The 26,877-nt window shown below is 40.2% G+C and overlaps 1 protein-coding gene across 3 annotated transcripts in view; it reads right to left on the reverse strand.

Annotated features, from left to right (window-relative positions):
• Nucleotides 1-26,877, reverse strand: part of RPRD1A (regulation of nuclear pre-mRNA domain containing 1A) — a 51,497-nt gene that overhangs the window by 6,181 nt on the left and 18,439 nt on the right. Inside the window, exon 7 of one of the 3 annotated variants that reach the window (XM_075921649.1) lies at nt 26,076-26,158. The exons of the other annotated variants lie outside the window; for them this stretch is intronic. Within the exon in view, the coding sequence (XP_075777764.1) occupies nt 26,114-26,158 (45 nt within the window). The 3' untranslated portion in view covers nt 26,076-26,113. Of the gene's footprint in view, nt 1-26,075; nt 26,159-26,877 lie in introns of those variants that run through there. 3 annotated transcript variants of the gene reach the window in all.

Raw genomic sequence — 26,877 nt, forward strand, 5'->3', positions numbered from 1 at the left:
GTGAGGTAATTAAATATATGTTTATAGGTGAGGAGTTAGAGAATCAGATAATTCCAAATAGAGTTTATCATCTGCTAGAACTAGTGTTTGATTCCCAAGAATCACAACACTGCTCAAGAGATTGATTTAGATCACTGCACATTTTATTTTTGGGGTTTTTTCTTTATTCTATGACTATAAGAAAGCTAAATAAGAAGAATGCCAGTTTTAGATAATATAACTGTAGAAATTTCTACATGTGACTAATAGCATGGAGTAATTCTGAGATATGGTATTAAAGCTACTTGTGACTAATTTTTTTTCATTTACCCCATAACTCTACTGACATCCAGAAAGTTATTAGTCATTTACACTAGCAAAAGAGTTGCAATAGTCTTAATTCCTTCCAATTAAAGCAAGACAAATGCCGAGCAAGAAAAATGTCAGTGAATGCACTAACAGTCAATCAAATATATAAGAAAACTGTCAGTAAAAATGACAAGACAACTTAGAATTAATATTTTTTCCTTACACCATAGTAAATTTCCAGACTAGAGTGAATATTTTTTATATTTAATCTGAATGTATGAACTCCTTGATGGTCAAAATAATGGACTAAAAATAGATTCTATATTTCTGCACAAATAGAAGTTGCACAAATCTGTATTTGTTTTGAAACCATATTTTTTCCAGGTGCAATTTGAATTTATTCGAGGGTTTTTTTGGGTTTTTTTACATTTTATTATCAAAGTTGGAGTTTTTTTGTTTACAGGTTGAATTAGTATCCTCAATGCCTTCCTCATGAACAAAATACCATTGCACGGTGTTGTATTATTTTCTGGAATTGAACTCAGTGAATAATGAGGCTAACAACAATTTGGTTTATATATTAAAATCCATTATTGTACTGACCATCAGATGGAATAGTGAGCTATCCTGAGCCCAAAGTTTCACAGAAATAGTACTCTGTATTCTAGTACCTTATGTGCTGATCCTGCCAACCCCTTAAGAATTCAAGGGTGAAATCCTGAACCCATTGAAATCCATAGTAAAACTCATATTGATTTAAACTGGAGGGAGAGAGGCAAGATTTTACTCAATGTATTTGAAAGATTGGGGTCATCAGGAGACTCGCAAATAGTTTTGCAAAGATTAAATAAGCCATTCAAACTTCAACAACACTGAGATAAGCATTATTATCCCCATTTTAAAAAAAATGGTTAGACTGAAATACATGGAAGTTGAATAACTTCTTCAACATGCCAGAATCTAACATTGGCTCCCTGATGTGCTCTAAACACTAGACAGATCTGACATTAAAACACTGGAAACTGCTGCTAATGACTGCTGCATAGTATCCAGAGGTCTCAATGGGATTAACTTTGTACAGAGATACAAAGAAATGATCCTTTGCCATAAAGATCATAACATCTAAAAGTCTGATAGCAATCTTATGTCTTCATCTCCATTAATTTCTAGTCCAGCCTACATGAACACACACTTGAGAATTCTTTAATTTAGGTGGCAGAGACATTCAAATTTAAGGAAAGAACAAGGAGTCATGGTTCACACAGACAAATAAATAGGTAATATGTATAACATTTAATTGCATTAGGTTCACCAGTTTCAGAACAAAAATGTCTAAAGTTCCAATAAGGCGGCACCAGATTACAAGAAACTGACAGAAAGGTTGAAGCCAATAGATTTGGATTCAGCAATGATATACAGTAAAACTCCATTAGTCCGGCATTCAATGCTCCGGGACTCCTGATGGTCCGGCACCATCAGGAACCCGGAAGTGCTGGGGCAGCCGGACAGGCTTCCCCCATTCAGCTGCTGCTGAAACTGACCAGCAACGGCTGAATCAGTTACGCCTGGGGCAGAGCCGGACTATTGTAAGGGGGGACTGTGAGGGTCTGGGGTGGCATCCCCTCCCGCCCCACTCCAGACCCCTCATAGCCCCCCCCTTCTGATAGTCCGGCATATCTGAAATCCGGCACCCCCTGGGTCCTAAAGGTGCCGGATTGTCGGAAGTTTACTGTAAATGGTTTGCAACAGTACAGGAGAGGTTCAGTGGAACATTAAGCAAAACCAAACTGTCCAATGAGATTAAAAATTGGCAAAAACCCAACTAGCCTAAATATAAAATAATACTAATGGTACCCTTTCATTAAAGAAAACTAATTGGGACAGCATTAAATAAAGCTTAATTCCAAATTTTTCCCCAAAATAGGAAAGAATTGTACCACAGTTGAGGCTGACACACCTTACAGAATTGATTGAGGATCCAAGAAAATAGTCTAGTGGTTACAGAATGCTAAGAAGTTACTAAAAAAAAAAAAAAATCTGAAATTTGCAATTGGAAAAGACTCTTAATACTTCACATAACAGGTTCCTTAGCAGGCTGCTCAACACCACACTAAAAATTTCCTTCCACTTGTAATATAACATTCCCGTAGGGTATGTCTACACTGCATTCCTCTTATCGAAAAAGGAATGCAAATACAGCTGAGCAAAATTGCAAATGAAGCACAGATTTGAATTTCCTGCACTTCATTTGCATAATCATGTCCAGACGCTATTTCAAAATACCCTTTTTCAAAAAAAGAAATGCAGTCTAGATGTGGTTATTTCGAAAGAAAACTCTTCTTTTGAAATTACCCTTAAACCTCATTTTATAAGGAGTAAGGGTAATTTCTAAAGAAGGGTTTTCTTTCGAACTAACCGTGTATAGACTGCGTTTCTTTTTTCTAAATAGGGTATTTCGAAATAACGCCCAGACGTGATTATGCAAATGAAGCACGGGAAATTCAAATCTGCTCATTTGCAATTTCACTCAGCTGCATTTGCATTCCTCTCTCAAAAGAGGAATGAAGTGTAGACACACCCATATTAATTATCTCCGGAATATGTAACATCACCCAAAGCAATTTTCCATCATGAACCTCCCACAGGATTAGAATGTGTATTGAGATTTTATGAAGCAATAAATATTCTAGAATCTAATGATCTAATTTATCATGTACTTCCTTAGCAGTCAAGTAAAATTCTGAATTTGTCCAAAATTTTCATAGCAATGTTGAGTAGCCAACTTGGGGTGGAGATTGATTTTCAGACCAGAGATGCTCAGCTGTTTCAGAAAGGAAAATCTTGTGGTTTTTTTTTAAAGTTTATAATTTGGGCGGGGGGGGGGGGTTTAAAGTTTATAAGTTGGTCAAATTTGGGTAGGTATGCACAAGAATGGTGAAAGGAACATTTGTGACATAAAGACCACCCCTCAGATTACAAATGCCATTTCTACTGCCTGGGATGCTAAAGGAAAAGTCACAAGTTTTTTTTTAAAGTGGAAAAACATACTTTTTCTAGCCTTATTCTAAGAAACACCTGGACCATTCTGACTGAAACTTTCCACAAAATTCAGCCTGAGGCAGACACCTGGCTTAAAAAATGTCAGCCAAAATGATTACTGCTTGGCAAAAGTATAAACAACTGAAAACAGGATCTTCTAATGGGAAGTATCAAGTAATCTTAATTAGTGGAGCTTTTAACTGTGCCTATCATATGTTTACCAAAGCTCTCCAATGATCTATGTTAATTTACAAAATGGATTAGCATGAAAATGGATTAGCAAATGAATTATCTGCTGAAGGCTTGGACTATGCAAATATCTGCTGCAATTACACATTTAGTGAAAGAGAAGAAGTACAGTAATTTCTAGAAATGGGATAGGATGGCAGATGCACAGTCATGTGGCCAGTGGTAGTAAAATAGGTTATAAGTAATCTCCTGGTGGCAAGAATGTGTCTCTTTTCATATACGGTTGTTAACTGTATCTTGAAGAGGTAATGCTAGTTAAGAATTTGGCAAAAAGTATAATCTCACCCCCCAAAGTGACAGGTTCCCTATAGATTCTTTAAATTTCATTAAATATTTCAAGTCTTGCTTCCCTGCCAAAACCATCAGGATGCTCTGAAACATCATAGATAATACAGGATTAGTCAAGGAAGAATAGTTCTGAGTAAATGGGCTGGAACATTGTATTAACACTGATGTGCTGTACAACAAGAGCCAGGTAAAACAACTACTAAAAGTTAGCAAACTTTGGGATTGAAAGCAATGAAAACAAAATGCCTGCAGCCTAGAGACAGCTTCAGAAATGTGTGACTTCCTGACAATGGAGCTATTTAAAGAAAATGAATTTCTGAAAGCTAACACAGGTCATTTTAAAAATAAATCTAATATTAAACTTACAAATTTGTTAAAGCAGGTTTTCACAAGCTTACTTAAGAAGAGTTGTGTGCAATACAGGCATATATATTTACTATATCTATTAACTGAACTTTAAAATCTCATCTGTCAGACAAACATTTCATTTCAAAAGCCATTGCCTGCAGGTTCTCATGAAGCACTGAATTCTACCCTGAGATCCATGCATATAACTTTGACTTCAGCAAAGTTGTGCTTGTGTGTTCAAGGGCAAAATATGGCTTTAGCACTTAATAGAGACAACTGTTTACTTCAGTGGTGGTTATGAGTGCTGAGCATCTCTAATAATCAGGCTATAAATGTTTCAACGAATTAACCTATTTAATGCGCAAAGCAAACAGAATTTGACCTGTGTTAAATCAGATCATTGCTATGCTATTTCCCCTTCCAGAAGCCCAAATACATGACCTCAGGAACTCTACTTTTTAGCTTTTTAAACTCAAGAGTTTTAACGGAGGCACTATCCAAAGCAATATTCTGATTAGGTAGATGTACCATTTTGATGATGTCTCACATATGCATTGAGGGACAAATCCAGTTGCCCCAGGGAATTTTGGGGGAACAGCAGGGAGGGAAGGGAGTATTTCATCAGGCCACAGAGAATCTGCAGACTGTTCCAAAGAGGCTGCCTTAGGTCACTCACTGAAGTTCTATTTTGAGGTATAAGAAAAAGGTAGGAAGGAAGGAAGGCAATACACAGCTGCCACAGATCCACTGACTCAACTATTTCTTCAGTCTGCTTCTTCCCTGCCCTCTTTAATCATAAGAAGGAGCTATGCTCCATGCATAGGATGCATGTCTCTCATAAGGACTTCTGCAGTCACTACAGCAGTTCCACAGCTATCAAGGCAAAGGCAAGATTTGTGCCTAACTGCAACCTGTGCATTGTTCCTGTCTGTGGAAAATAAAAACTATATCCTTAATGTTAAAATCAAATATAAGAGAGCTGTAGATGATAAAGGTAAGACAGGAAGCTAGAGGGAATGGAAAGGGCAGGCCACAGAAGGAGAACATCACACTTTTTACATGCACCTCTCCCTGACCCCAAGTGTCAAGCTGACTTTTCAGAAACAGTTTGCACATATTCAGCCACTTTTAACTCACTTGCTGTAGGACTTACTAAACTGGGAGCTGTACAATAGACTGAATTTTGTTTTTATAGTATAATAAGATGGGATAAAAGTGGCTGTTGAACCATAAACTACTGATGGAAAGGCAGCTGAAACTTTAGGGAACATTAAAAAGAGAAAGGAAGATAGAAAAAATAACCATTTTCTCCAAAACACACTTGAACAAGGCAATACAGGCAGTCCCCGACTTACGCAGATCCGACTTACGTCGGATCCGCACTTACAAACGGGGCTTTCTCGCCCCGGAGGTTGAGGTGTCGGATTGCTGCCTGCGAGCTCCGGGGCGAGAAAGCCCTGTTCGTAAGCTGCTCCCGGTGCCCCTGGTCTGCTGGAGACTGTCTCCAGCAGACCAGGGGCACCGGGACTGAAGCCGCAGCAGCGGAAGGGTTCCCGCGCTTCTGAGGCTTTGCCAGAGCAAAGCCTCAGAGGCGCGGCACCCCGCTGCCGCTGCGGCTCTGCTCCCCGTGTCCCTAGTCTGCTGGGGGGGGGGCGCAGCTAGTGTGCCCCCCCCCGCAGACCAGGCTTTTGTTGTGGACCCTGGGGCAGAGCAGCTGGGGCGCTGCCGATTGGTCCTACAGCGCAGCTCTGGGCACTACTGGACCAACGCGGCAGCACCCCAGCTGCTCTGCCCCAGGTCCTGATTCAGCCGCTGCTGGTCAGTTTCAACAGTGGCTGAATCAGGACGCCTGGGGCAGAGCAGCTGGGGTGCTGCTGGGTTGGTCCAGTAGCGCCAAGGAGCGAGGAGCGATGCTACTGGAGCAACCCAGCAGCACCCCAGCTGCTCGGCCCCAGGTGTCCCCAAGTCAGCCGCTGCTGAAACTGACCAGCGCTGACTACAGGAAGCCCGAGGCAGAGTTGCTCTGCCCCAGGCTTCCTGGAATCAGCCGCTGATCAGTTTCAGCAGCAGCTGACTTGGGGACGCTTGGGGTTCTTAAGTTGAATCTATATGTAAGTCAGAACTGGCGGTCAGTTTCAGCAGCGACTGAATCTGGATGCCAGTTCCGACTTACATACAGATTCAACTTAAGAACAAACCTACAGTCCCTATCTTGTACGTAACCCGGGGACTGCCTCTAATGGCAGCTTCCAGCTATATTAAGGAGGGCACAGAGCACAGATTTTGGATTTTTAAAAACAATGCTATTTATTCATTATATGACTATTTAGCTCTTTCTCTGTACAAATGTTGGTCAAAATTTGGGTCTAGACAGAAGAGGAAGGTCACAACAGACACACATGCATACTGGTTATAAACATGCCAAATGCACTTCAGTTGTAAGCAGGTGCATCTCCAATGAATTCAAAGACTTGCCAGTTATAAATATATAGCCCAATGCTTGTAGAACAGTCTACATGCCATGGGGGAGATCTTTGGAAATGTGAATAGTTCAACATACAACAGCTTTGGTGCTATGGAATTCTAATTTAATGTTTCTTTGTCAATAGTACATGATCCGCTACTTTTGGCTTGTTAACAGGTCTTCGCAATTTTAACTCTCTCAGTTTATTAAAGGCTTTGGCATCTCCCGTGGTTGAACTTTATTGTTTCTTTGTGGGCTTTGATTTATACTCATCCTTAGGGATGATCTGGCCTTTGAAGAACAAGGTATTATGGCAATCAATAAATTAGATATTGTTCGGTGTTTTTATTGTTATGATTCCTCACAGTAGTTCATAAAAACAGGTGTCCTTCAATAGACATTTCAAAGACTACAAACCAGGCCCAGGGTAAGAGAAAATGTAGTCCTTTTGAAAGTCATGTGTCTGAATGTTAACAAAAAAGTGATTGCAGAAGACGGCAATAAAAATGTTTGTGAAATGTAATATTACAAAGATATTTTAATAAGCAGATCTCAGATTCATAGAATGATTACATGATCATTCCAAAAGCCTTCCAGATAGAAAAAAGCTGCCATTTGATCAGTTCCTTCCCTAAATTTTCTTCAAATAGCTCTTTTGTGCTTAGGATATACTGAAAAATAAAACAACAGAAAGCCCTGGATGGTTAATTGGATTGATAATCCATTACCAATTCCCTTCTCTGCTTTGTGCTCCCTATGTGTCCTTGTGCAAGTTGCTTAGGCTACGTCTACACTGCAGGCTTCTTGCGCAAGAAGCCTTTTGCGCAAGATTTTTTGTGCAAAACCTTCTTGCGCAAGAGCATGTCCACACCTCCACACTGACGCTCTTGCACAAGAAAGCTCTAATGGGCATTCTGTGAATGGCCATCAGAGCACCTGTGCTTTTTCCCACTTAATGGGGGTGAGAGATTTTGTGTGTGGATGGGAGAACAGATAAGAGATAACATCTGAGTAAGAGCCTGGATTAACTCTTCGGCTGTGTCCAGACTCAGGGGTTTTTTCGGGAAAAGTAGCCTTTTTCCGAAAAAACTTCCCCTGCGTCCAGACTCAAGCCGCGTTCTTTCGAAATTAAATCGAAAGAACGCGGCTTTTCTTTCGATGGCGGTAAACCTCATTTCACGAGGAAGAACGCCTTCTTTCGAAAGTTCCTCTTTCGAAAGAAGGCGTTCTTCAATGTAAATAGGGCTTCTTCGAAAGAGAGCATCCAGACTCACTGGATGCTTTCTTTCGAAAAAGCAAGCCGCTTTTTCGAAAGTTCAACGTGCAGTCTAGACGCTCTCTTTCGAAAGAGGCTCTTTCGAAAGTATCTTTCGAAAGAGCCTCTTTCGAAAGAGGCTTGCAGTCTAGACATAGCCTTCAATTAAGATGTACCCTAAGGCGTCTACACCTTAAATGCACTTTTGCACAAGTAAATCAGCAGTAAAACGGCAGAACAGAAGGCTTTTGCCAGTTTAGGTAAACCTCCTTCTATGGAAGAAACCCGTCTGTAGCATCCACACTTACCTTTTTGCGCAATAGCTGTAGCCCAAAAGGGAGTTATGCCTTGTAGAAGGAGGTTTACCTAAACCGGCAAAAGCCCTCTGTTCTGCCATTTTACTGCTGATTTACTTTGAGGTGTAGACGCTTTAGGGTACATCTTCATTGAAGTGTTAATCCAGACTCTTACTCAGATGTTATCCCTATCTGCCCTCCCATCCACACATAAAATCTCTCACCCTCATTAAGTGGTGCTTTAAATCTATGCTAGCTGGTAAAAATGTGGGAATGAGTTAAGTTTAAGTTTCACTTTCATTCAAACTCATCCTATGTAGTGAGGATTCAGGTTAAATCATTGGAGCACTGACAGTCTTCCAATGCCTTCCAGCAACTCCTCCTGCTGCCCAGAAAGACAGACAGGTTCTCCCACACTTCACCTGGAAAGAATTGTGGAGCAGATCAGTTTACCACAGTTCTAAAGAACCCTGGGATATACCCCCGAAATCCTAGCAACATATACAATGGTAAACAGTACTCGTGAGGACACAGTAACGTGGGCAGGGATTTTTAATGTTAAGCCAGCCTAGATGTTGATCACCCAGGCTAACGCTCCAGTGAAGACATATCCTTAATCTCGCTATTGCTCAATTTTCTATCTTAAAAATGTGGATGATAGCACTCCACTACTCCACAGGATGTTGTATTTAAAAAGATGACTGAGCTACTATAGTGATGGGGACCATATTCAATAGGATAAAGAACCATATCTAAGCACTTGTTTTATATTCAGTCTCTGATATTAGTAGCTGAAAGTTATTACCAAACAATAGCTTTAGGGTGGCCTCTCTATAAAATCAGTTGATGATCTCTGTTCAGCTTGACTACATGGAAGTCTCAGGCAAGAAACCAACAAATGAACAGACATGGGGACTCAATTAATCACTGATACTTGGAGCTGAGCTCACCACATTAGATTCACATTGGTGGGGCAACCTAGGCAATTTTGAATTTAGCTTCACTTCTTATACTATGAGGTATAGTTGAACAATCTCCAGGCTCTCTATACCACATCTTTCATGCATGTTAATTGAAAATTGAAAAAAAAAAGTAGTCTCCTCCTGTCCTGTCTATGGTGCGGGAAGCCTCTTCATCTATCTCTGTCAAAAGCAGCAAGGCTTTTTGTACTTGGGGTTCAAGAAAGTGCTGGCAGGGAGTCCTGGCTTCTATAACAGCAGATGTTTCAAAAGGACATGTCCAGGCTCCAGGGTATGGCAAAACACCCTGCCAGCTGAAATCTGTAACATACAGGACATACTGAGTGAGAGAAGAGAGGGAATATGCTATTGCTTTTCAAAAGAACAAAAGAATGTGCTCACACTGCATCCCTTTGAGCCTACCAGATGTAATGTACCTTGGATCACAGCTCTAATATATCAGAGGAATAGCCCTATTAGTCTGGATCTGCAAAAGCGACAAGTAGTCCTGTAGCACCTTATAGACTAACAGATGTATTGAAGCGTAAGCTTTCGTGGGCAAAGACCCACTTAACATGCATCTGATGAAGTGGGTCTTTGCCCACAAAAGCTTATGCTCCAATACATCTGTTAGTCTATAAGGTGCTACAGGACTACTTGTAGCTCTAATATATTTGACTTGTCACTTCCTTTCACCCCTCTGTGAAACTGCATCAGAGAAGACTAAGATTTCACTGGCAATTGAGAATGTGTCACGGAGCATTTGACAAGAAAATTAAATAATTCTACAATGATTTCTATAAAAGATTGAAGTCTACCCCAAGAATTATGTAGTTTTAGTCTAAAAAGTGCTCTAAATATGATTTTATAGGGTCTCTCAAACTTCCCATTTTACAAGTGCTCAGTTTATAATTTGAAAGATTACTTATTATAACTGACCGCCATGCAAATTCAACTTGGGATTTGAAATCCATGTCAGGTTCTTTCCTCCTAACATACAGTTCTCAGCTGTAAATCTTTGGCGGGTCAAATTAGGTCCTCATTGACACCTGTGCTACTGCAGGACTACAAAAGCATACAACTTTAGCATACTGTCAGATAGTCACTTATACCAGGGCAAGCCCCCTGTAATTGAAACTTAGCAATTCTGATGCTGGTACTCAAGAAGGAATAGAATCCACCACCCTCACTTCACCTCTGAATGAATAAATCAAAGTGAAGATGTGCTCGGTCACTAACTTAGCCTATATGAATACCAGCTTGGTGCACATCTGCAAGTGAAAAATGGATTGAGATGTATAGTCCCTAGTTGTATTCCACACATAGGCATACATGTACACCATACACCCAAGTTCAGAAATTCTTAAGCAGTATCCTTTGACCCACACTCAAACAGTTGTTCCCCTCATGCTCCTCACCAAGGATCTGAATGGCAATACATATCAATGCCTCTCTAGTTACTTCTCTTATTACAAATCCAGCAGAAACTGAAGCAGAGGGGATGGAGGACAGGTTGTGGAATACAGATTAGAGACCATGCATCTCAAAGAACCTCCAGTCACAGTAAGTAATCTCCATTTCTTCGAGTGATGGTTTCTTTGTTTTTCCATATATGTATGACTGTAGGAGAGCAAGGAAGGTAGTAGCAGTTGCTTGCAGGGGTAGTTATTAGGTGGACTGCAGGCCAAATCCAGATCATCATATGATTTTGAACAAACCCTAAACTTTTTATTTAATTGTCATTGTTACTATTTTTCTCGAGTCTCAACCTTTACTATATTTTGAGCAAGAAATCTGGACCTTGACAAAAAAAATAAACCACCTCTGGATTAGCGCGCAGCATGTCTTATCCATGTAGACAGAATTCCAACTTGCTGCCCTGCAGCAGCATACATGATAAGGATGCCACAGAGTAGCTTTTGCTTTCATGAAGTAAGCTGCAATATCCTCAGGAAGGGTAAATTTTAGTTTTTTGTGGCATTCTAAAATCCCCCTGAAGCCCACTTAGAAAACCCCTGGGAAGATACAACTTGTCTATGTAATCTTTCTGCTATGGCAATGAAGAGGAAGAACTGGAGAGTCATTGACCCAATGTATGTTTTATGCCTTAGGAACAGGATGGGATTTACTGTGCATTTGCAAGTCAATGGACATTGAAGAATTTCCAGACTCGGGGGGATAGTGCACATACATACGTACATGTGGAATACACATAGGGCCCATCACTCTCAGAAAAGGGTGTGAGTTTTACGGTTACTTTTCAAAGTGAACTGTAGTGTAAGTATTTGTGGAGTGTTTAGGGAGTATTGAAAGATGTTGCAATATGCAACAACAGTGGCATATTACAGACTGTTCACTGAAATATTAAAGGAGAAAACATTAATGAACAAGAAAAATAGCATGCAAAGATGGACATCCTAGTTCAATAAAAATAAAGATTATTAGGGGTAGTTTTGTCATGACAGATTTAGAGGAATATTATGAATTTGTCTTGTGGGTAAACTTTGTAAAAGTTGTAGATCCAGACCTCAAGATCCTTTTACTAGCAGTATTTACATCCAATGTGTATTAAGATTCTGCTGTCCCTTCCTCAGAAAAGCCCATCTCAGCTGCTGTAAATATTTTTCAGTGACTACTTGCTTTTTTGCAGTAAGGTCTAATGGTGCTTCAGGTAATCAAGTGATTTTCTTTTACTCACATTCAGGCAGTGCTTTAAGCCCAGGTAAGGAACCTTTTCATCCAATCATTAAACCATTTAACACAGCAATTCTTAAAACAATTATATTATGTTTAAATACTGTATTTTACATTAAACTTAAAATTGACAATTATCTGACTTTGTCCTGCTTTTGTGGTCCAGCATAATTGATAATCTACATCTGAACTAAGTGAAATATTTTGCTTATCTGAGCATAATTCCTAATTCACATTTGCTTATGATAGTAATACAGGTTTTAATTTTATATACTTTTTGGCTACTAGAGCCTGCCACACAAATTTAAAGATACAATGCTATGATTATCCAAATGTGAAAAGGACAATAAATAAATTTGGACAATTCAACTTTTTAAATAAGAGGGAATTTTTAATTTGATTAAATGACATGACCAATTCCATTCTATAATGTTCTCCATAATGGAAGTTCAAACAAAGTTATTTTGTAACTCACTGTGTACAATTGCTCAAGAATTGGGAAGAGAACTATGACCGCTGATGAAGGGGGATATGTAGGGTTAAAAACTGAACAGCCACTTACTGTGCTCAGTTACTCTGAACTCACTGACACTTTCTGGTGCAATTCTCTCCACACTTGCCTACATTTTGGATATATTCCGCTTCCAACACGTTTTATAACTTCTGCTACTGTCATTAGGAGTGACAGATGCATCAAGAGAATATTTTCTAGCCCTCTGGCTGAAACCTTCTAGTTTTGGAGGGACATTCCATTTGGCCCTGAGTAACCAACTAGAGAAGCATTCTTCCAGGACTAATTCTGTCTGACCAATGAAGATACTACTGGATTCACAGTTCAACTAGAGCGGATATTGCTACATTAAGTGGCTGTGAGAGCAGAGGAAGATCTCTTCTGCTCCACATACATGTTCACCTCTTTCCTCTCACAAGACACTGATCAGTCAAGGTAAGCACCAACCCTGCATGCAGCACACAAGCATGCTGCTTTCTTTTGGAGGTGTTGAGAAAAGATGGCTAAAGTGAGTTTTTCTGTTTCCCTTCCCATACTCTGCTATGGTTTTCTTTCCCCCACAGGCAGTTTTGTATGAGATGAGCACATGACAAAACTGTTAGTCAAAGACCTTATGCACTACAATGAGTAAGACGTGGTTTTTGAAGAGTGCAGCCCAGGTTTAAGTTGGACAGCTCTCACCTACACCATACAGAATGCCATACCATATAAATTACATAAGGGAAGTTAGCAAGAAAGACAGTGACGTAGAGGTTATAGGGAGGGATTATCTGGACAGCCCAAAAGCAGAAAGGGCATACACAGAAGCAAGCAGTTGGGGGTGACACTATCACATTCAAACAATACATAGGAGATAGGAGGGCACAGGCTACATGTTCCATTGAGGAAAACCCAACCCACATTGGCGGAATGCTATGGGATGGCCAAGGTTTTATAGGGACAGCCCCTCTTATACACAGGGATGTCTATTTTAGGGCAATACAATCCTTATTACAATCTGCTTTTCCTCCATTTCACAGACCCTCTGCCTTGGCGAGCCAAGGGTCCATGATGATCCCATTTTGGAGATACCTGGTTTTCTCCAAGGCTGTGTCTACACTGGAACGATCTTGCGCCAAAGTGGCTGCTCTTGCACAAAAACTTGCTGCCTGTCTACACTGGCCGTGTGTTCTTGCGCAAGTAAACTGACGTTCTACTGTATGAAATCAAGGTTTCTTGCGCAAAAACTATGATGCTCCCACTCAGGAATAAGCCCTTTTGTGCAACTGTTCTTGTGCAAGAGGCCAGTGGAGACAGGCAACATGAATTTCTTGCACAAGAAAGCCCTATGGTTAAAATAGCCATCAAAGCTTTCTTGCGCAAGAGAGCATCTATACTGGCATGGATGCTCTTGCGCAAAAGCACATGCCAGTGTAGATGCTCTCTTGCGCAAGTACTTTAACACAAGAACTCTTGCACTAAAGAGTTTTTGCACAAGATCATGCCAGTGTAGATGTAGCCCAAAAGAAATATGTGCCACAACTAGGGACTTATCCACTGCTATGGCATCAGACACTGTAGGAGTTCCCAAAGCAAAGGGGGACAGCTACTCAAATAACTGATTATTAACAATAGATGCAGATAAGGTGTCAGTCTCAGCTTCCAAAGCTGCGAGTAACTCCCCTCAGGTCTTGGGTTCTTCAGTGAATGCCTGGAAGCCTTTGGGGCTCTCTCTCAGAAATGACACCCAATAAATATGGCTTAATCCATTCACTAATCTTTGAGATACAGTGTAGGGACCGACTTGGCTTGAAGGAAAGCATGGTGAAGTATCTGTTTGACCACACAGTGAGCCTAGACAGGGTGTGTGAAGGCAGGGTCCCATATGGCAATGAACAGTGTAAAACCAACTGCCCACCCTCCAGTGAGCTTGCTTTTATTGGAAAACCACTTTTATTTTGACAAAGCCCAGAGCTGCTCAGTCTCCTGTAGTCTAAACATCAAAACTTCCCTACAGGGTGATCAAGGAGACTGGTTTACTATCAATTGCACAATACCTACATATCTGGTGTGGGGCAGGAGACAGCATGGGACTCAAGGGACTAAGATGGTCTGTTGGATGTATTCCAGCAACTGAAACTAAACCGGACTTCTTACATTTCAAGGTGTTGCACTGGTTATCAATACCAGAAAGGCTGAATGCTCTAGTACAAAGTAGGCATGAAGATAAGTGAAGACAAGCTGCTGAACCATCCAGCAGTTACCAGTTTTTGCCTTTAAGGTGGTGGCTTGCCAAACTTTGTTAGTGCAGGGGTGGGCAATCAAAAATTGGGACCCTTGCCAAAAATTAAATGGCCCCAGAAGGGGTGGAGCCTAACCAAGAAGGAGCAGGGCCAGGATGCTTCTGGGCTACCCTACCTACAGATCATGATTGGTCTGAGGGTTGTGAAGCCTCTTTGCCCCACTAGGTACCCATGCCCCTGGCACGGTGGGAAGAGGTTTCACACACTCCCCTACCCTCAGGCCAATCACCATCTGGGGGCAGGAGAGAATGCAAAGCCTCCTCCCACCCTGAGGGGAGCATGTGGCACTTTGAAGTACTGCATGCTCCTTACGGGGCCAGGGCAGGGTAAAGGAAGGTTCATGCAGCTCCCCCACCCTCAGACCCTGATTGGCCTGGGGGTGGGAGGAGTGTGCGAAGCCTCCTCTCACCCTACCACCATCCTGCAATGAGCACTTTGAAGTGCCGTGGGCTACACGCACCTCACAGGGTGGGAGGAAGCTTCGCCCGCTCCTCCCGCCTGCAGGCCAATCAGGGCCTGGGGGCAGGGAAATTGCATGAAGCTTCCTTTGCCCTGCCCCCACCGTGCACAAGCTTATGGCACTTTGAAGTGCTGTGTGCTCCTCTCAGGGCAGGGTGAATGTCAGAGGAAACTTCGCACAGTCCGCCCACCCCAAGGCCTATCAGGGCTTGGGGGCGGGGGAGTGCGTGATGTCTCCTCCTGCCCTTCAAGGAGCACATGGCACTTCAACTTCAAAGAGCTGCATGGTCTTGCCAAGGCAGGAGGAAGTTTCATGTGCTCCCTTGCCCCAGGCCCTAATTGGCATGCGGGCAGGGGAGCAGCAGGACCTCCATGGGCTGGATCAACCTGCTTAGCGGGCCCAGCCCGGCCCACAGAGGATCTTTTGCCCACCCTTGTGTTAGCATCTCATTCCAGCAATGGTAGAAGCATATCATCTTCACCACTTACACGCTATCAGATTTAGGGGAACTATCCTATGTGCTTTCTGGCAGAACATATGCAGATGTATATGCTCTGGCTCTTTTTAGACTGCAACTGAATATTTTGGAGAGCGTGAAGGTAAGACCACACTCAAGCACATTAACTCCACCAGAGACCGACGCTATTATTTATGGCCAATGGACTTCTTCCATTGGTTCATCCCCACTCAATATCCCATTCTAAGGGAATAGCACAGTTTGTATGAAGGTCTTGTCAAGATATGGTTATCCTTTCTTCTCACACACACTCTCTTTCCATTATTATCAGGTCAGACACAAACTATAAGAGAATGCAGGAGGTAAAGCGCCAGCGATAAAATTTAATTAGCCATAGGAAAGAATTTCAGCTCTAAACGTTAATGTCCCTCAACCACATTTTCATTGATTTTATCAACATTTCCAGGAAGTCTTTACCAACAGAACTATTTGGGGAAAAAGGACACATTACTTGGAATGAACTTAGTTTCCCTGGTAGATTTATATAGTAAACAAAGTCTTCTTTCAGCTGAGTTGATCTCACTGAGTCTACATCTGTTTGTTATTTATTAAGGAAGTCTTCTTGTTGGAAACACTTCAGCTTGAAAACACAAGGTGCCAGCTCAATATGAGATTTTTAGAAATAAGTCAGACTTAATTAACCGGGGGCCGGAGTGGGTGCATAACATAAGGTTGTTCCAAGGCAGCTGTAGGACCCCCTGAAAGCTTTAGGATTTCAACTCCTTTCAATCTGGAAAAAGTTGTAGATACTAAATACAGTCTGCCCAGAGACTCTTCTAGGACAACATTCAGGTGCCCACTGTTAGCGCAGGACTGGCCAACAGTCTTTTTGATACTGCAGATCTTGACGTATTGATTACTCAGCTACAGGTCACAGCAGCAATAGTGAAGAGAAACTCAAGTAGCTCATTCTACCTTTCAAACTCTGCAATGCACACAAGTGGTAATATCAGATAGCTGCACATACAGGGGCATAGGATTTTAGTCACTGGTCCTTCAGATGCACTTCAAGGTGTAAACAGACCACAATGCAACCTGTTCCATTCTTCTAAATTTACTTCTCCTTGCAGCTGGAGGATGCCATGTGTTCTGGTAACCTAAATCTTAAGATTAGTCCAGCTAAAACAGAGTTCATAATGGTGAGCTGGAGAGATGCATCCTTCATCTATGACACATTACATCAGCTCCCTCACGTGTGTGTATATAGGACCAGACTTTTGGGTAGGTTCCTCATAACATCAATATATTCAGGAGGGGGAAAAAAGTTTCTATCTTCCTGACTAGTAGCTGGGAAAGGAATATCTTTTCACTATTCAAGTCCTTGTACCACATTTCCATGAATTTTTTACTTAATTATTGCAATGCTCTACCTCATCTTCCTGCTTAGTTAATGGCATGGCCTGTGTGAATAACATGTGTCATGGCTTGTATTAGGTACCTGTTTGTGATCCAAACTGCGGTTGGTTTTTTTTGGGGGGGGGTGGGGGGGAAGAAGGCTGCGGAAGCAGCACTGAAGTCCTACATAGTTTTGTCCTGGTTATATGAGAGACAGCTGTCCCTGTATGCACCAGCTGATATTGAGAAATATGGAAGGCTTTTCTTGAATAGTCCCAGTATTTTAACTATTTGGCAGGAATTCCTTAGCTACCAAGTTTACTTTTAACGGTAGTTCAAGGTTAAATCTGTTAATTATTATACAAGTTATCACATATCCTCTCATGACACAACTTCATTGTTCCTCCTCCTCCATGCACACCTACATGTTAACATGGAGCAACAGGAATCTGTTTTTAAAACATGACTATAAGCAGAAATTTTAATTGACTTTACTGAATTACAGAGTCTATGTTGTCACCTACATTTTCGTATTTAGGTTAACAGTTTTAAAGTTGAAATTTGAAACACATAAGGCAGAATTCACAGTATTATTTATTCAGATAAACTGCACATGTAAAGTGCTATTAAATATTTCTTAGCTATGCTATGTAACATACCTAAGGTTCATCTTAGCTTTTTAACTGTTTTCTGATCCAAGTGCATTTAAGTTTTCAATATTAACAAGTTTGCATCAAGTCTCTTAAGAGACAAAGGAATATTCTGCTAGCGCATGAATGTGACAACTATCAAAATGACTAAATATGCATTACAAATACATGGAACATCTTCAGGAACTGGGGGACACTGGACAGGAGAGAGATATCAAGCCCGATAGAAGGGAAAGGGCTTAGCAAGGCTTTGACAATCTGGCATCATTGTATAAATACTTTGGTGCATTTAACTCATTCACATATTTAAGTTTCTATGTGAAAACTGTATTTTTTATGCTCTATTAATACTACAAGTGTATACTACATTCACACTGGATGGCTTAGGCAGGAGAAATGGTATCAAACCTGCCTGATATTTTTAAATGGCAAAAAGGCTAAAGAGGGTAAAGCAAAAGCAAAAAGTTCTAGCATCTGTTTCTTCGATTGTCACTGGAAGAGCTTGATAAACTGGCCTTCTGCGGATGCCTTTCAAGCATACAGTTCCCATAGCACATGCAGTGTTTTCCACACCCCAGTGTGTCCAAAATGTGAATGGTCTAATTACATACATGGGTCAGACTGAGCTGCCATAGGTATATTTTATTAGCTTTTGGGTGGTCCTATAAAACTTCTGAATCAAATGTTTCTAAGTATTAGGTTTGCAGGGGGGGGGAAAGCCTTAAGTATAATCTTGTGCATTTCAGCCCAAGAGAAAGGCAGTAATTGAAGTGAAATGTTTAAAACAGTCTCTCTCTACCACAGAACATGTACTAAGTTTTATTGTAATAGAAGCACCACAAGCCACTAGAACAGCATAAACTCCCATTTCATTCCCTTTTCACTTGCTCATATGGCAACTTTCAATTTTTTGACTGAAATTTTCCAGGTTTGATCTCTTCCCAAAAGTTTTGGGAAAGTTTAAAAAAATAATTCAATTCCTACTTCTGTGGAAGTAAGCTTACCAACAAAAAATGTTTTCTGACATGTAATATCATTAAGGTATGGCAGCATATGATCACCAATAACTACATTTTGCAACAGATTCTCAGCGTAAGCCATCTGTTACACCACTGAAATCCCCTGGCCTTTCCAGTGACACAACAACAACACACATTTATTGGATGTTGGGAGGGGCTGAGGAAAAGTTGTCATTGAAACAGGTTGCACAAGTGACTTCAATTGGAACTTGATTAAAAATTCTATTAAAATATCCTAAAAATCCAGTTGACTCAACAGCAGTATTTTTTCTGAGAGAGAGAGAGAGAGAGAGTTACAAAAACCATGTGGCTTCATTTTAAGGTAGTAATCATGGATGGCTCCCACTGACTTCAGTAGCTACAGGTTCTAAAATGAAGCCTTTTTTTCGTTAGCAGATATGACCGAAACAGAGCAGAACTGCTGAAGAAAGCACCATTTTCAGCATCGCTTTTCAGATTAGAACTACACTTTAAAATAGATTCCAGATGCAGAACCTGAAGTTAGCACTTGTGTTATGCTCTGAGTGAAATATTTACTCAAAGTGATGGTGATCTTAACAGCATTTAACAATTATATAAACTACTATTTAGATTGTAATTAGAACATTAAATTGCAGTTTCCCTTTTTCTCACAATCCTTTTGCTTATGAAATTTTGACTAACCAGTGCACCTGAGTAATGCTAGCAAAAAGAAAGTTTTCCTATAGTCCAACTGTTAAAGAAAAAATGCTGTCACACTGAAATTTGCAGTGTGCACTTCAGTTTTCAAAGTACAGACAAAAATAATTACATTACATACCTGCAAATGTTGTTGTTCTTAAGATGTATGATAGATCTCCTCATTTTGGTTTAGGAATCTCAAGCTTTTGGTTTATAGCAGCCAGGAATAATCTGTTTAAAAGCCGCACCATAGAGCTATAACAGGTCTCAGATATACATAAGACCAGAGCCCTCATTTGCTTCCTTACTAGGGAGGCACCTTTAAATAGAGTAGTACAAGCACCCCAATCTAGTGTAGATGGTAGAGGAATGGGAACCTATTTAAAATACACTGTACTTTTACTACAGGCTATACTCAAGCTACAATGTAAGAGTTCTGATGTGTGACTATATAATAGAAGAACCAAATTTAAACAGCTAGAATGTGAACTGCAAAATAGTAAAACTCTGGGGAGTTTACCATATACTACTCCTTTCTAGTAATACCTTTCACCTTCAACCTAAGAATTCTAATTTTTACAATGATAATGAATAATAGAGGTTTATCCTGGTACAGAGACACAAATTAGGTGTACGGTATGCCTGTACTGCATTCACGGGTATGAACACAGGCTCAGTAATACCTGAGCTAGGTTTAATCCAGCTAATTCAGGTGCCGGATCAGAGAAACTACAGCAATTCATGCTACACAAATCCATGCTACACAGAACCTGGAGCAATTACTCAAGCAGCAGCAGCTGTCATGCACATGCACTGTCATGGTTTCACTCCTCCAGTACCCATCCCAGCCTGTTATTAAAGCTAGTTTGCGGCAGTGTACTCAACTTTAATACATGCCCCTGGACTGCAGTATAGACCAGGCGTGGGAAAGAGCCTCCAGGAGCTGGATCCGGCCTGTGGATGCCCTGCTGCTCCCCCGCCCCCAGGCCAATTGAAACTTGCAGATGGGGGAGCATGCAAAGTCTCCTCCTGCTGCAAGGGGTGCGTGGCACCTAGAGGGAACTACCAGTTGTTCAGAACAGCTGGTGGTTTTCTCTAGGCACTGAGAGGGCAGGTGGCAAAGACTTCACATGTTCCTTCCGCCCTCAGGCCGATCAGGGTCTGTGGGCAGGGGACCATGGAAGTGTTCTGGCCTTGCCCCTTCTTCCCAAGGCCCCATCCCTTCCAGGGCAGTCCAGGGCCACTTCAAAAATTTGTGAAGTGATATTCCCCCCCCCTTCTAAAATTATTGACCCCTTCTGGTATAGACAGACCCTCAAGCAGCATTCTGACTTACCAGAGCTTTCCATAGAGGACTGTACAAAAGCCAGAATTGAAACCTGTGTCTCTATATTTAAGTTCTGCATTTTAGGCCCCATCCCACCCTTCTATACTAAAGTTGGCTTCATTTCCCCCCCCCCCCCCACTTAATATTAGAAACATCAGATATTTTTGCAGAAGACTTAGGATGGGGAAATTACAAAAGGCTGAAACCCAATCTAATGCATTTTCAGTCATCAGTTGAAGGTTTTATATATTGATGGCCACAGTATATCTGAGGAACTTGGTCATTTTAATGTTATTGATTGTGTGTCACATCTGTGCCAACAGTGAATTTATAAGCTGTTTATAAAGAGTAAACAATTAACAGATTTATAAGCATGTTAGACATAAGGTGAAAGTGTTATATAAGCTGTTGTAAGTCATGTAAGAAACCAACTGCTATTGAATTCTAACAACTGGTAAATCATTTTTGAGCTATAATTGCAACTGAATTATATGGTCTATTTATCCCCAAGAACCCAGGGAAATATTTTCTCCCATGCCACCGACGGGGAACTGAGGCAGAGAACTGAAGTAGTTTGTCCAAAGTCACACAAGATGACTTGGACTGAATTAAACCTGGTATCCTATGTCCCGGGCCAATGCTCTAACTACTGGGCTATATTTCTTTAGGATATGGAGAACTGAAGGTCACATTTTAGTCTAGTAAAAAATATACTTGAATAGGTTTAAATTAAGGATCTGATCTCATCAGTGAAAAGGATAAAGTTAACTACAAAAATTAAATGCATCCATTACTGTAAAGGGGCATAAGGAAGAACTAATCAATTCTAAGTAACTGAAAAAAATCCTTATAGCAGAGAAACAGAGACTACGTATATATTCATCTCAGCAGATAGATCTCTGCATTAGACAATTTCCTCACAAATTTCATATCCAGACTAAAGTAGAGAAGATTACAATAGTTCACACCGGAGGCTTTGACACATGAATCCCTGTTCTATTTCTAATGTTCAGATGGTCAGTGAAGTAATAAGCTACGTCTGTACTATGTTAAATTGCAGTTAATTTACTAGTCAAGCAGTCGATGAAATTTCCATCGACTAGTCGATAGGAACTTCCACATTCCTCCTCTGAAATGTACAAGACCCTCCACTGCCCCTTGAAGTACCCGTTCCCCCCCCCTCCCCCTTGGTGCCTCTGATAGAGGCAGTGGGGGAGGGGAGAGAGAATCAACTAGCAGACTGACGATCTGATAAGCATTTGCTTATCGGATAGTCAACTAGTCTAACATCCTTACTTTGTACCCAGTGCATTTTCCAGGTCTAGCAGCAGTTTACCAATCAAAGTAAATCTGGCCTATAAACAAGGTAGAGGCACTAGCTGTGTGGCAACTAGTATGGAAGAATTCTATTTTTCTTACCCAACAAAAGTGAAATAGCTGATACAAACAGGAAAAAACCCACTAGGCAATTACAATGAGCTCAGAAAAAATCTGTACATGAGTTCTGTACAGAAGGGAACTATATGTCTATAGAAGTACTCCTTGTCACCTTGAGGATCAGAAGATTTTAATATCACTTATTATAATCTTATTTCAAACCAAAATGAAGCTAAGAAAGGTCTCCACCACAGTGACTTATCAGATTGCTTATCGACACCTCTTTCAAAAGGTGATTCAATTTAATTAGTTCTACACATTCTAAAGTATTTTGCTGCTTCCCCATAACATTCAAATGAATGAGGCAATGGAGAATATCCTTTTCGAAAGAGAAGTCTTGTTTAAAGACAAGTTGATCTCATATTATTTAGAAAGCATAAATGCCAAGGAAACAGACACGTCTGTCCATGAGACATTTCAGGATTAAGTGCTGGTGCAGAGGCATTTTATGAATAACTAGGACAGATATTCAAAATAAGGAATTCTCAGCAGGCTGTGAACATAAAAAAATTACCCATCTATTGCAAGAGAAGACCAACTATCTCGTAAGCAACCCCAGAATCCACCTCCACACCTTCAGAATGGCCCTTATATCCTATGTTGGCAATCCGGTCGCTCCCAGGGTGGACAGAGTGGACGCCAGAGGTCAAACCTGCCACACTCCACTCCCCAGAAACCTCAACTAGAGATGGAAGTGGTTAAAAATAAGGAGCCTCCCCAAAAAAAGCTTTAGTGATTTGAGTCTTAAAATTAACTTTTACTAAACTAGTTAAAGGATTACAGAGCTACTCACTATCAATCAGCAAGGGAGGAATTAATGAAGTCATATGTCTCCCCACAAGGCACACACAATTGACATTTTGTGATAAATCCTCTTTAATCCAAGAACTAAAGAGAGCTCAAAGGCTACCAATAACTAGAAGCTTGAGATCCATAAACAATATGTGGAGAACATATTTTAGAGAAAGAAAATGCATATTTATGTAACAGTCCTCATTGTCAGTAATTTGTTTAATCTAACAAATATTTGAGCATAGATACAAGCTGAACCTCTCTAGTCTGGTATAATCAGGGCCTGACCAGTATCGAACCAGAGAATTTGCTGAGTCCTGAGAAGTCAATATTGTTTACCAGCACTGCCAATACTTACTGGGCTCTTAGAAGACATTTCAGAGTAAAATTAGAGTTAATTACAGCACAGAGTCAGAACTGGTGGCGGTAATCAGACTTTGTGGAACTGTGGGAAACTTGGCCACACTCATAAGAAGCAAATATCTGACAACTAAAATCATGCCAGACTATGTATGTTGCTGGATTAGAGAGCGTTGAACTAGAGAGGCTCAACCTGTACTTAAAAATTAGAACTACTCAAATGTTTATTATGGATTCACCACCTAGAATTTTCACATTAAATTCTTTTAATTCCCCCAATAGCTCTACTCCCATGGTATCCAACCAGTTCTGAAGTAGAAGCCACTCTAGTGGTTACTGCAATAGTAAGCTAGCCACACTCAAATGGCCAAATAGCCACATGTGGCTAGTTTGCTGGACACAACAGCTCTACTGGAATCTCAATTTTACCAAAAATCTTTTAGCCTATGGGAAGAAGCAAAAAAAAGGAAAACCTTCCCTGGCACTGCACCACACTCCTAAATTCCAGGCAGCCAAACAATTCTATGCTAGCTTATAACAATTATTATGGAGAAGTGAGAAAAGTCATGGCATTCCTAAATCAATAAAAACAGCTGGGGAAAAAAGAGACCTTAAAATGGGAAAAGGTGTCTTCTCAAAACATCGGTTTACTAGTGACACTACAGCTCATTAATTCAACCTTACTAGGATTCACACTTGAGATTCAGTTTGCACATCAATCCATTACACATGCTAAAGTTTTTTATACAGATTTGTCAGTGTGAAAGAAAACAGCTGACTCCAGAGGCACTGGCACAACTACATATAGGGGGGACATGATAGCTGTTTTCAGGTCTCTAAAAGGGTGTCATAAGGAGGAAGGGGAAAACTTGTTCATCTTGACCTCTGAGGATAGAACAAGAAGCAACGGGCTTACACTGAAGCAAGGGAGGTTTAGGTTGGACATTAGGAAAAAGTTCCTGTCAGGGTAGTCAAAACACTGGAATAAATTGCCCAGGGAGGTTGTGGAATCCCCATTTCTGGAGATATTTAAGAGTAGGTTAGATAATTTAAGAGTAGGTTAGATAAATGTCTATCAGGGATGGTCTAGACAGTATTTGGTCATGTCATGGGGGCAGGGAACTGGACTCGATGACCTCTTGAGATCCCCTCCAGTCCTAGTATTCTATGATTCTATATGTATCTAATAGCAGAACATCTCTGCCTACACTACAGGATAGACAGTGTCTCAGAAGTAGTTTGTGACAAGTTCTTGAAAACGTATCAACTAATTCAAAAACTGTTGAAACTTCTGTTTTTCAATGTATTTTTAGAAGAGTTATGCATCATTCATGCCATATGGCACAACTATGCTTTCTGAAGAAGTATAAAAGTGACTATGAATAGTTTCACTACCCTAGCATTTTGTAGAGTAGTCAGGGCTGACTACATAGGTCATGATGTTCCAATGGTACTCATATACTTAGAGGTAGATCATCATACTTTAGACATCTTCCTTATCAAGGATCCTTGATACAACAAATGGTTCACAAGCCTGCATAAAACAAGCTTGCATTCTCATGCCCAAGACAATAAAAGATTACTAATCTTAAAGTAAAGGTGTGTGGATTTTTTCTTAAGAGTTACCAACTAAAAAGGGCAACTACAGGATTTATGAAATAGCTGTTCAAAGGCCATTTTAACTTTATTCTTCAATGATTAAAAGGCAGGAACAATATGTTGGCCTTCCCAAATTTAAGGAAGTAGAAACTGATACTATGATAAGTTTGTGAAAATGGAACATTTTGGTAGAAGTCATTGCATACAATAGTGTTGCTCATTACTATATTTAGCATACCGAACTCAATGATATTCAGAACAGTCCTAAAGTAAAAAATTAGGAGAGATTTAATCTGTAAACATCTGAATACAGTGATTTTAAGTACAGGCAATGAAGCATGTTATTTTTTTTGTTTTGCCATGCTATCCCATTTGCAATCCAGTGACATTTAACTATCTTCGGCACATCTGAGATTGATTTGTTTAGCTTTTGGCCAGTTGTGATCATGTAAAAAATGCTATTGCAAGAATAGCTTTCTCCCTCCCACAATTTTATCATGAATTTGCTTTGCAGGGAGTCCAATATCTATTTGATAAACACTTGAACAGATTTTCTAGAATTAGACCATAATGTTACTAAAAGTTGTATACAAATTATAACATATTATGCAAAACCCCAAAATATGGTTCAGCTCAAGCTGCACTGACTGAAGTCAGCAGATTAACAAAAGAGTGTTTGTTTTCAGGGCAACAGAGGGTAGGACCTTGAAATGCATCATGTCTTTCAAAACACTAAGTGTAAAAAGACAGGTGAACAGACAAGGGGAAAAACCTCTCTATTGTACTTGTGATGGACACATGCTGCAAGCTGTATTACATCCCAAAAGGATGTAACCTAACACCTGCACCAAGTTACTAGCAGTAAAAAAACAATGGCATTACTTTCAAAGCCTTTTTGTTCAAGTGACAACTTTACTATAAAATCAGACTGTTGACTTCTCTTGTTAAGGGTGTCACATTATAAGTGTTTTTTAACAAGACCAAGAGCTTTAAGATGTTGCATTTATTGAGAATGTTTTATTGCTAGACTCAAAGCTGGTGCATATTTCATTTTAGCAGATTAAAATGTGCAACTTCTAATCTCTAGGAAGAATACTGAAAAACACTTATTTTCTGCTTTAGGTATAAAAGACAGTTTGTGTTTGTGAGACAATGAAAAGTATCAGTGGAAGACACAAAGAGCACATTTTGATACAAGCAGTTAAAGCAATCTTTTCAATTTTCAAAAACAAGAGACAATACAGGATTTTGATTTGGATATTTATTTTTAGCAGGATTTGAGAACTAACGGATGGTGACATCATTAGGAGATACGTCCATATCCACCACCTGCAACAGAAGCTAGATAGATGTTAAAGAAATCATATTTAAAAGTTATAAAAATGACAGTACTTACCCATATCGGGGTTATGACAGTAACCTTATTAAATGGCTGGGTTAGCTTTTGATGCAAACACACATGACCAGTAACAACTTACCTACCAAGTTTCAAAATTCACTTATCAAATTTTAATTTGTATGCATACTTTACCTTGATTAACAAGTTGTTGGTTTAAAGAAATACCCATTGTAATTCTCCTGGTATTTAGAAAAAGTAAATAAAATAATGTAAAAAGTTTATATTGTTCTTTAGTGAAAAACTTACCTGTAATTTGCTTCAGAAGATAAGAGATTCATACATTTAAGCCTATACTCCAATTTATGACTGGCAGGAATTCCCCAGAGTTTCAAATTTTAATGCTATCAAACCACTTCAGCAGCAGATGACATGCACCCATTCCTGCTGAGAATACAGCCACTTACTCTTTTTACATGTCAAATACTTTTGCAAGCAGCCAGGTAGAAATTAGGGATATAAATGACTACTGAAATTGTTAACTAGTTAGACAGTTAAAGTTGTACCGTTTAACTGGTTAATAGATGGCTGGCCAAGTGCAAGGAGTCAAGAGGTCCTGCCTAGGCTGCTCTAGTGCAACTGAGGTTGAATACTGCCTACTGCTCCCACGGAGCCAGGGTCTTGCTAGCCCAATGTAGGCACAGCAGCAAGG

The sequence above is a fragment of the Pelodiscus sinensis genome, chromosome 2 (assembly GCF_052426305.1).
Source record: "Pelodiscus sinensis isolate ZL-2025 chromosome 2, ASM5242630v1, whole genome shotgun sequence".
NCBI lineage: Eukaryota > Metazoa > Chordata > Testudines > Trionychidae > Pelodiscus > Pelodiscus sinensis.